Raw genomic sequence first — 12,082 nt, 5'->3', positions numbered from 1 at the left:
TTTTGAGGCGGAGTCTCGCTCTGTCGCCGGGACTGGAGTGCAGTGGCCAGATCTCAGCTCACTGCAAGCTCCACCTCCCGGGTTTTTACGCCATTCTCCTGCCTCAGCCTCCCGAGGAGCTGGGACTACAGGCGCCCGCCACCTCGCCCGGCTAGTTTTTGTATTTTTAGTAGAGACGGGGTTTCACCGTGTTAGCCAGGATGGTCTCGATCTCCTGACCTCGTGATCCGCCCGTCTCGGCCTCCCAAAGTGCTGGGATTACAGGCTTGAGCCACCGCGCCCGGCCCGGGATTGATTTTTTAAAAAATAATACATAATTCTGAAATATCTGAATCCTCACCAGACAGAATTAAACATTCCAGCTACAAATTGATACTTTCTATTCGTCTAGCCTTGATCAAAATTTGGCATATATTTAGTTTAACTGGTAAGAGCCATAAGTTCTAAGCATGGCTTAGAACTTGCTTTCCTTTCTTGCTTTCTATAAAGTGGTTTATATCCTACATCACTTTATTTTTTTTTCATTCACCACTATATTAATGAGGATACATCATTTTAGATAGCCATACAGACGTTCTATTTTCTGAGTCATTTTCTTAGTGTCTCTAAATGTCTAAATCAGTTCATATAAAAAAAGCAACTTTGAATTTTCAAATGCTTTGATGAAGAAACAATTTTCCTAGGTATCCTGCACTGAGCTAGATAGAGAAAGTGAAAAATAAACAAGAGTAAGATGTAGCTGGCAGGGCGTGGTAGCTCATGCCTGTAATCCCAGCACTTTGGGAGGCCAAGGCGGGTGGATCACTTGAGGTCAGGAGTTTGAGACCAGCCTGGCTAATATGGTGAAACCCTGTCTTTACTAAAAATACAAAAATTAGCCAGGCATGGCGACACATGCCTATAATCCCAACTACTTGGGAGTCTAAGACAGGAGAATTGCTTGAACCCGGGAGGTGGAAGTTGCAGCAAGCTGAGATCGTGCCACTACACTCTAGCCTGGGAGACACAGTGAGACTCTGTCTCAAACAACAACAACAACAACAACAACAACAACAACAACAACAACAACAAAGATGTAGTTGCTGACCAGGCGTGGTGAATCACTCCTGTGTTTCCAGCACTTTGGAAGGCTGAGGCAGGTGGATCACTTGAGGCCAAGGCCAGTTTAAGACCAACCTGGTCAACACGATGAAACCCCGTTTCTACTAAAAATACAAAAGTTAGCAGAGTGTGGTGGTGCATGCCTGTAGTCCCAGCTACTTGGGAGACTGAGGCAGGAGAATTGCTTGAACCCGGGAGGTGGAGGTTGCAGTGAGCTGAGACTGTGTTACTGCAATCCAGGCCTGGGTGATAGAGTGAGACTCTGTCTCAAAAAAAATAAAAAATAAAAAATAAAAAAAGTAGTTGCTGACCTCGAAGAACTTTCCATCTAGATGGGTAAATTATACAGGAAATGATAGCTAATGAGATAAGAGAAATGCTCTACTGTGTGGTACAGAGAAAACAGATGTTTTATAGGCAGAGAAATAGGTATATCCACTGCATTTTGGGTAGAGAGGCAAATAAGGCTGGAGAGGTAGAGCTACATTATGGAGGAGCTTGGAAGTCTGAAAGAAATATTTAGATTTGATGGATTTGATGTGGTAGTGAATGGGGCAGTGAGATGTTTTTGCAAAGTAGGATACATTTTGGTGCAAGAGAGGAGTTAAGAATAAAAATCAGGCAGGTCAACTGGAAACCTGATTAATGTAGGTACAATTTTCTGTTAGTGTACAGTTGTCTGTTGCTATCCATGGGATTACTGGTTCCAGTGTACACTCCCCACCTCCTGTGGATACCAAAATCCATGAGTGTTCAAGTCCTTTACATACAATTGGTATAATATTTGCATATAACCTATGTATCTCCTCCCATATACTTTAAGTCATCTCTAGATTACTTATCATACCTAACAAAATGTAAATGCTATGTGAATAACTGTATTGTGTTACAGAATAATGACAAGAAAAAAAGTCTGCACATGTTCAGCATAGATGCAATCATCCATTCTTTTCTCAAATATTTTTGATGAGCAGTTGGTTGAATTCGCACATGTGAAACCCATGGATATAGAGGGCTGAATGTACTTTTAAGCAGTATCTCACAAGGTAACTAGTGGATCTTCCAAATATTCTCTTGGTTTTCATAAAGCCTTTTATAGTTTCAATCACAATATATGCATTAACTCCCCTTATCACTCTCCCTAATGTGTATGTCAAGGAATGTAGGCAGGTGAATAAAATGAGAGAAAGCAAAAGCAGCATAATTAATTTAAATCTGAATATTGTTGATACAAAGCATTTGTAGCTCATCTGAAATTAATGTGAAAATAAAAATGAGGTCCTCATCATCAAATCTAATTCTACAGAAATTCTTACATACACTTCTATTCTACAAACCATTAAATTTATTTAAATATATATGAAATACATGATTATTACTGTTTTATTTTGTGAGAAATTTAATATTTATGCAGAGTAAGAATAAAGGACTTTGTCACTGAACTCAGCACATTATCAGAAAGCACAAATGTAATTACATTCAGCTTGAGTAGAAAAATAAAATAAATACATATTGATTTTACCTTTGCTTTAGTCGTCTTTTGGCTGTTGTGGGAACATTAGCACCATAGCCATAGGAAAAAAGAACTCTTTCAGCCTCATCTTCATTTTCAACTGGAAAATATTAAAGTATATAATGTGAGGTAACTTAATTTTCCTTTAAAACATGGCAGAAATGAAAATAAAATAGGTTATAATAAATTAGGGAGAATAAAAACATTAGAAAGGGCTAATATGTAATCTTAAACAACCCATTTGTAAGTAGAAGCATATTTCTTAAAGTATGTCCTTGCTTGAATTTGCTCCATTTATTTTTGCAATGTATAAGGGATTGCATCATATCACATTAGGTTTTCTTGTTAAAAAGTATATTAATACATATATTATTCTGAAGGACTCAAAGGCTTTTTGCATGAAATATGCTATATAATATAACAAATAATGATAACATATCAAAGTCATCAATTCTGTTCTTGACAAAATAAATGATTTTTAAATTAGGACAAATATTATTTTATCAGAAAAACTTTATTTTAATTTGCAACAATAAAATTATGTACTTACGTAGGTTACTCTATTAAAAACTGTGCAGCTCTAAGCATGTATTGATGGCCTTACTCTTTTTTAAATGTAAAAAAATTCTGTGAGAATAATTTACTTTTAAATTCTGCAATTGTCATGCCACTTCCCAAAAGGAATTTTAACTAACAGGTTAACATCTTCTGGCTAAAAAACTTGAAATGCAATGACATTTTACTGCAAGTTGGGATTAAAAAAATATATATATACACACACATATTTTTTTTGAGACGGAGTTTCGCTCTTGTTGCCCAGGCTGGAGTATAATGGTGTTATTTCTGCTCACGGCGACCTCTGCCTCCCAGGTTCAAGCGATTCTCCTGCCTTAGCCTCCCCAGTAGCTGGGATTACAGGTGCCCACCACCAAGCCCCGCTAATTTTTTTTTGTATTTTTAGTAGAGACAGGGTTTCGCCATGTTGGCCAGGCTGGTCTCAAACTCCCGACCTCAGGTGATCTGCCTGCCCTCAGGTGATCTGCCCGCCTCAGCCTCCCAAAGTGCTGGGATTACAGGTGTGAGCCACCACACTCGACCAAAAAATATTTCATCATCAAAAAACCCCCCCAAAACACCAAAAAAAAAATTTCATCAAAGGCTATAGTTTTAACAGCTCAAGTAAAAGCAGTCAATGACATACAAAAACTTTTATAGTATTATTTATCAGCAACCATTATTTTAATGTTAACAAGATAAACCACTTTCAGGAATATTTCAGAATTAAAACAAAGCCACATATTTTACAACCATAATGATGTTTCATCATCTGTATGCCTATCAATGTACTATGCATACATTTGTTGATTGGCCCTTCTGTAGTAAAGATTTTAGGAACATTCATTAACTGTTTTCTTTTAATTTTGTACCTATCTTTCATGGTGAATCAGGATTAGCTTTCTGAGGAAGAATTACTAGTTGGGAGAGACACATGGAAGAGATGATACACGCCATTACCAATACTATGATCAGCTATCAGATAAGTCCAGATCCAAGATGAGTTCTCCAAATCAGCTCTACTAGAACTAGAGCTAATATTTAGATATGTAACTGACTCTTGTCTCTCCTTAATAGTTCTAAATTCAGAGGACAGAGGGGTAAATTTAGTTTACATCTCAAAAACCCGTAAGTTAGATATTAATGGACATGCTAAATGTGAGTTTAATACTTAATGGATTAATAAGTCATGGGATAACTCTCCTAGCAGGGATTAATTACAAAAACAATGTATTATACAACTTGTTCAATGCTACTAAAGAGATCTGAACAACGCTATTAAAGAGATCTGAACAACATGTCTTAGAAGCAGAGCACAGAGCAACTGCATCTGAGTGCCACTATTTCTCATGCTACAAGGTATAGGGTAGATATGGGGAGACTGAGATTCAGTGAAGGAATAGGAGAGAAGTCCATGTGCAGAAGCACAGACTTGAAGGTATGTGAAGTTTTAGTAATTGTGAGGAAAGTGGTTGAATTTGGTCTAGAGAATGGTGGTAGTAGAAAGGCAGACTTAGTTCCAACAGTGAATGGAACTAAAGTCTTGTTTGTTAGGCTGAGTAGTCTGGATTTTATTCTAACATCAACAAGAAACTATAATACAAGAAGGTGGCATGACCAATTGATTTTTGTTGATGCAGATATCATTTTAAAAATTCCAATAATGGGGAAGAGGATGGCTTAGAATACTGGCACAGAGAATTCCTAACAAATTATAATACCAGTTGAGATCTAGTCCATAATAGCAATGGAGAAAAGAACTTGGATTCTAGACAACTGAGCAGGTGTGAGTGAGATGAGGCACTCTAGATAGAATGAAGGAGGAATAAAGGTTGATAAAAGCTAGTAGGATGATTAGATAAAAGTTTACTAACAGATCAAAAATACAGTTGGTCGTCCTTTGGTATCACTGGGGGATTGGTTCCAGGAACTCTGAGGACACCAAAATCCACAGATAATTAAGTCCCTTATATAAAATGGCATATATCTGCATATAACATATCTACACCTTCACATACACTTTAAACCTTGTCTGCATCACTTTTAATACCTAGCACATTGTACATGCTATATATATAGTTATACTGTATTTTTAAAAATGTATTATTTTTTATTACTTTTTCTCCAATATTTTCAATCCACAGGTGATAAAATCTGAGATGCGGAAGCTGCTAATACAGACAGCAACTGCACAGAAAAATTAGGAAGTTTCAGGGAAGAAAGAGGAAATGCAAATAATGTTAAATTTTCAGCTGTGCATGGTGGCTCATACCTATAAATGCAGTGTTTTGGGAGGCCAAGGCAGGAGGATTGCTTGAGGCCAGGAGTTTGAGATCACTTTGGGCAACATAGTGAGACTGTGTCTCTACAAAAAATAATCGGCTGGGCACGATGGCATGTGTCTGTAGTCCTAGCTACTTGGAAGGATGAGGCAGGGGGATCACTTGAACCCAGGAGTTTGCGACTGCAGTGAGCTATGATTGTACCACTGCACTCCAGCCTGGGCAACACAGTGAGCCCCTGTCTCTAACTATAGAAATTACTAGCCTATTGATAGTAACTGAAGTTGTGGAAAGGGATAAGATTATCCAGAAAGTAGTTACGTGATGGAAAATAATCAGAGGCAGGTGATTCAAGAAGCAAAGAGAAGGGAGTTCTGAGAAATTTGACAAATGCCTAGTGGAGGTTATAAGTATGATGAGGATGCGTAGCAGGTAACTGAATTTAACAACTAGAAATCTAGGATTTTTTTTTTTCTAATTTGAGTTTATTTAGCTTTTAGGCAATACTTGTACTTTTAACAACTTGATGAAATCTTTGAAAACTAAACTCAAATATCCAAATAATACTTATTTGATTACAGAAAGCAATACAGATATAAATAAGATACTTTAATTTGCTATGGTTACACCTTAATAAATGAAGCCTAATCACCTTCATGTCAGCTGAAATTACCTGAATTAAATGGCAAGCCTTTGAAAATTGTATACAATGTAGTACTAAAACAAGTCTGTGCTCACTTGTTTGAAATTTTAGTTAATTGATAAATATTCATTAAAAGGATAAGGTGTATTTTAATTTCCAATGTGAACTGATAGAGAACCTAGTTATTGATCTTCTAGTAAAAGTAAATCTATTTTATTTGAAGTTGGTTTAGACAGTACCATAACAAAAATTAATTTCTATATTCTGAAGATTTTAAGAAAATATTTATATACATGGACACACTGAAAAAACTGTACAGTATACATCCATATACTCAACATCTGCAATTTTTTTTTTTTTTTTTTTTTTTTGAGACAGGGTCTCACTCTGTCACCCAGACTGGAGTGAAGTGGCACGAACACAGTTACTGCAGCCTTGACGTTCAGGGCTCAGGTGATCATTCCACCTCACCTTCCCATATAGCTGGCACCACCATGCCTGGTTCATTTTTCATTTTTTTTGTACAGATGGGGTCTTGCCATGTTGCCCAGGCTGGCCCTGAACTTCTGGGCTCAAGCAATCGTCCTGCCTTGGTCTCCCAAAGTGCTGGGGTTAAGGGCGTGAGCCACTGCGCCTGGCTCCAACATCTGGATTCTAAATCAAACATACTATGTGTTTATTACACATATATCCATCCCTGTTTCCATGAATCTGTTTTTTGGATGCATTTCAAAGAAAGCTATGGACATTTGCACACTTCACTCCTCAACAGTTTAACATGCAAATCATCAATTATAGTTCAGTATGTATTTAGTTATTTTCCAAAAAATAAGATTTGTAACTTTCACCATGTATAAATTTTATTTTTAAAGTCTACCATTCAACGAGTTTTGAAATGTAAAAGTTTTGAAATGTATACACACGTGTTTAACACAAACCCTATCAAGATATAGAACATTTGAATACCCTGGAAAGTTCCATGTCACTTTTCTCAGTTAATTTTTGGTGACAATCATCTTTAGAGATAACTACAGTTCTGATTTTGTCTTTTAAAATTAAAAAAATTTTTTTTTACCCCCACCCCTTGATTTTTTCCATCATACTTTTGCCTCTTTTAGAACTTTATATAAACATACAGTATAAGCATACTATATACTATAATCATAGTATAATCATACTATATGATTATATAAAGTATACTTTATGTTTTTCAGATTCATCCATGTTGTTAAGTCAATTGCTTCTTTTCAGTGAGGAGAAGTATTCTACTACATGAATGTATAATGGTTTGATTAACCATTTTCCTTTGAGATAAACACCTGGGTTGTTGCCAGCTTTTGACTACTATGAATAAATTTCCTATGAACATTCTAGCGGAAATATTTTAATGTGTATATGCCTTCTTCTCTCTTGGGTAAGTAGTGGAAATGCTGGATCACTGATTAGGTTGTTTGATCACTTTGTAAGAAACTGCCAGTTGCTCCACTTCTCACCAACATTTGGTATAGTCAGTCTTTCTAATTTCAGCCATTATTGTGTGTATACAGTGGTATCTCACTGGGATTTTAATCTGCTTTTCCTTCATGACTAGTAATGTTGAATCCTTTTATTATGCTTACTTGTCATTCACATGTCTTCTTTTGTGAAGTGTTTAAACATTTTGCCCATGTTTTAAATAGGACTATTTTTTTTTTTATCACTGAGTTATATGAATTTTTAAATATATATTCTGGTATATTAATTTCCTACTGGTAGCATAACAGATTGCCAGACTTTATGGTTTAAACAATACAAATTTATTATTTTATAGCTCTAGAGGTCGTAAGTCCAAAAACCAGCCTCACTGACCTGAAGTCAATGTTTTGTAGAGCTGGTTCTGTCTGGAGGTTCTATGGTAAAATCTGTTTCCTTGCCTTTTCCACCTTTCAGAGGTTCCAAAGACTAGGATATGGACATTTTTCTTTTCTTTTCTCTTTTCTTTCCTTCCTTCCTTTTCTTTTTCTTTCCCTGTGTTTCTTTCCTTCCTTTCTTCCTTATTCCCTTCCCTTCCTTTCTTCCCTTCCTTTTTTCCTTCTTTTCTTTCTTTCTCTTTCTCCTTCCTTCCTTCCTTCCTTCCTTCCTTCCTTCCTTCCTTCCTTCCTTCCTTCCTTCCTTCCCTCCCTCCCTCTCTCTCTCTCTCTCTCTCTCTCTCTCTCTCTCTCTCTCTCTCTCTCTCTCCTCTCTCTCTCTTTCTCTCTTTCTTTTTAGAGATGGGGTCTCACCATGTCAGGCTAGTCTTGAACTCCTGAGCTCAAGTGATCCACATGCCTCGGCCTCCCAAAGTGTTGGAATTACAGGCATGAGTCACTACACCCAACAGGATATGGACATCTCTAGAAGGATGTTTTTCAGCCCACCACACTTGGATATCTTTTTTTTTTTTTTTTTTTTTTTGTCTAATCTATATTTTGTGAATATTTTCTCCTCAATATTTTCTTATTTTGGATATCATTCCTTTGTCAGACATAAAATTGTGGTTATTTTCTTTGAGTCTGTGCTTGGCTATTCATTTCTTAATGGTGTCTTTAGAATAAAAGTTTTAAATTTTGATGATGCCTAGTTTATCAATTTTTCTGTTATGATAATTACTTTTAAGGGCCATGTCAAAAAAGGTTTTAATGTACCCCAAGTTGTAAAGATACTCACCTGTGTTTTCTGTTACATATTTATGGTTTTAGCTATTCCATTTAGGTATCATCTCAGATTAATATTGGTGTATGGAAGTTTATTTCCATAAAGATGTCCAATTTTTTTTAGTACCATTTACTGAACAAACTTTCCTTTCTCCATTTATTTGCTTTGCTGCCTTTGTTAAAAATGAAATTGTTATTTAAGTATGGATCTGTTTCTGGGTTTTCTAGTCTGTTTCATTGCTGTATTTGTATTTCCTTAAGCCAGTACTATATTAGCCTGATATTGAAGCTTTATAGTAAATCTTGAAAACAGGTAGTGCAATTCTTCCAATTTGTTCTTCTTTTTTTGTGGGGTAGAGAAGGTTGCGCTATGTTGCCCAGGCTGGAGTTCAGTGGGTATTCACAGGCACGATCATCGCACTCTACTGGCTTTAACCTCTAAGCTCAAGCAATCCTCCTGCCTCAGCCTCCCAGGTAGCTGGGACTATAGGAGTGTACCACCACATAGGGCTTCAACTTTTTTCAAGATTGCTTTGGATATTCCAGTCCTTTGCATTCCATATGAATGAAATACAAAAAAGCCTGCTGCCACTGTGACTAGAAGAACACTAAATTGATAGAATTCACAATATATTTCGTGATTTTGGGGGGAGTGGTTCTTTAACTTCTCTTAGCAATGATCTGTAGGGTTTTTTGGCTTAAATTTATTCCTAAGTATTTTGTGTTTTTTGCTGCTACTTACTTCTCCAATTGTTTACTTCTAGTATATTTTTGGGTAATGACTGCATATCCTGCTATATTCACTTACCAGTTTTAGTAGTTGTTTGGTAATCTGAAAACATATTCTTATTATTCCTTTCTGATTTTTATACATTTTATATCTTCTCTTATCCTTATCTCACAGGTTAGGAATTCAAATACAGTGCTTAATATAAATCATATAAATCATGAAAATAGGAATCCCTGTCTTACTCTCCCCCTTAATGTGAAAGCATTCAATATTTCACCATTAAGTACAATTTTAGCTATTGGTTTTTATAAATGCCCTTTTCAGACTGAGGAAGCTTCCTTCTATTCCTAATTTGTTTAGACAAAGGGACATATGCAAAGTTATGGAGATAAGAAAGAGTATGAAACTTTCAAGACAATAATATGACATGGAGGGGGATGGCAAGATATGAAAAGTAGAAAGGTAAACATGAGGCTAATCACAAAGTCATGTAAAGAAATTTGACTTTATTGTCTTAGTGAAGACAATAAAAGTCATTAAAGCAGGCATATGATATGAAAATTTGAATGTTACAAAGATTACTTGAACTCCAGTGAAGAAACTGAAGATAAATTTAAAATCTATTGCAGTTATCAGACACTGACCTTGGAAATGGGAAATAGGACAATGATAGGAGAGAAATAAAAGTTTTTCTTACATTGGCCTACAAGTAAATACAGCCCTTATGTGAAAATGTGCCTAAAATAATTAGAACCCTACCTACATTCAAATTCAACTTCAATTGAAGTTTAAACCCATTTTTATAAGAATGCCACAGTTATCTGACTTTTGAACACAAATAATGTACTGTAGCAAACATCACAGCCAACGGTGAAATGTTAATTTAAAATATTTATTAATGTTAAGGATAAGACAGGAAGATAACGGAAAATAGAAATTAAAGATCAAAGATTATAACACAATACCATCAAATGAATTTCTATTTGTAGTTCAAGACTCATTCCAAGGCCAGGCATGGTGGCCGTCTATAATCCCAGCATTTGGGAGGCCGAGGTGGGTGGATCACCTGAGGTCGGGAGTTTGAGACTAGCCTAACCAACATGGAGAAACCCTGTCTCTACTAAAAATACAAAATTAGGTGGGTGTGGTGGTGCATGCCTGTAATCCCAGCGACTCGGAGGCTGAGAATCACTTGAAACCGGGAGGCAGAAGTTGAGGTGAGCTGAGATTGCACCATTGCACTCCAGCCTCCAGCCTGGGCAACAAGAGCAAAACTCCATCTCAAAAAAAAAAAAAAAAAGACTAATTCCAGTGTCATCTCCCCTCTTAGATATTCCTCGCCTCCTTTAAAGGTGGGATTAATTAATGATCTCTTTTGTATTTCCACTGAGAACTGCATATTTCTTGCTTATAGCATTTATCTTGCTACTCTAAATATGTTATTATGTTCATCTCTCCCAGTAGATTAGAAACCCCTTGAGACAGGAATTATTTCCATGAACTCCTAATCCCCAGTTCCTGACAGATGTAAATACTTAACAATTCCGGAATAAGTGAATTAGATAAAAAATAAAAAAGATAAAAACTATCATATTTAACTTGTTTCTTTTTTGACTGCAATTTCTGAGATGAAGATGAACGAATATTTGAAATACAGAATTTTATTTAGAAATAGTCACCAATTACATTTTAAGAAAATATAGCAAAGTAGTTTTATTCTTTTTCTTTTTGAGACAGTTTTGCTCTGTTGTCTGGGGTGGAGTACAGTGGCATGATTTTGGCTCAATGCAACCTCTGCCTTCTGGGTTCAAGCAATTCTCCTGCCTCAGCCTCTGGAGTAGCTGGGATTACCCAATATCACTCCTGGGTAATTTTTTTTTGTATTTTTAGTAGCGACGTCACGTTGGCCAGGCTGGTCTCGAACTCCTGACCTCAAGTGATTTGCCCACCTTGGCTGTCTAAAGTGCTAAGATTACACAGTGCCTGGTCCCAAAGTAGTTATAGAAATAATGTCAGGCTTCTTTTGTTGCCAGAAAAAAAAAGTTGCCCGTGTGTGTGTGGGGAGACTTACTTTCTGCAGTTTGCATTATTATTTCATCAAGCTCTTTTTCCAGTTTCTCATAAATGTCTAGCCTTGCTTGATGCTCCGAGTTCTGTGCCTGAAGTTCAGTAATGCGTTTTTCAGAAGACGCTTGGAGACTATAAAATTCTTTGGTTAAAACCTAATAGTAAAAGAGAAGAATTACAAAGGCAGAATTAAATAGGTGCACAGTTAAGACAAAAACATGATGTGAAGACATACACAGGACTTTTTTATTATTTAAATATTAAGAGAAAGTAGCTCAATTAAGATGACTAATGAGGAAATTAAATATATTTATTTCTAAGGTAAATAATTCAGTTGTTTTTAACTGAAAATTATGAAGTACCTTATCCTTATTTTATAAGCTTATCCAGCTTATAAATGAATTTTAAATTTTAAAATGAATTTAAAATTAGGAATAATTATAGAAGTAATATTAGCATTTGCTTTTTAGAATTTAAAAAAATACCATGTCATATTTACATAGAGGTCACTTACCTGGC

General features: G+C 35.9%; 1 protein-coding gene across 1 annotated transcript in view; it reads right to left on the bottom strand.

The window, feature by feature from the left end:
* Nucleotides 1-12,082, bottom strand: part of PIBF1 (progesterone immunomodulatory binding factor 1) — a gene marked incomplete at its 5' end in the record, with an annotated part of 241,996 nt that overhangs the window by 101,237 nt on the left and 128,677 nt on the right. Inside the window, 2 exons of the mRNA XM_017889428.1 lie at nucleotides 2,624-2,714; nucleotides 11,568-11,718. Of these exons, the coding sequence (XP_017744917.1) occupies nucleotides 2,624-2,714; nucleotides 11,568-11,718 (242 nt within the window). The remainder of the gene's footprint in view (nucleotides 1-2,623; nucleotides 2,715-11,567; nucleotides 11,719-12,082) is intronic.

This window comes from Rhinopithecus bieti, unplaced genomic scaffold (assembly GCF_001698545.2).
Source record: "Rhinopithecus bieti isolate Rb0 unplaced genomic scaffold, ASM169854v2 scaffold_17962, whole genome shotgun sequence".
In the NCBI taxonomy this organism is placed as follows: Eukaryota; Metazoa; Chordata; class Mammalia; order Primates; family Cercopithecidae; genus Rhinopithecus; species Rhinopithecus bieti.
The sequence above is the reverse complement of the archived record's forward strand: the minus strand, read 5'-3'. Positions and strand labels throughout refer to the sequence as shown.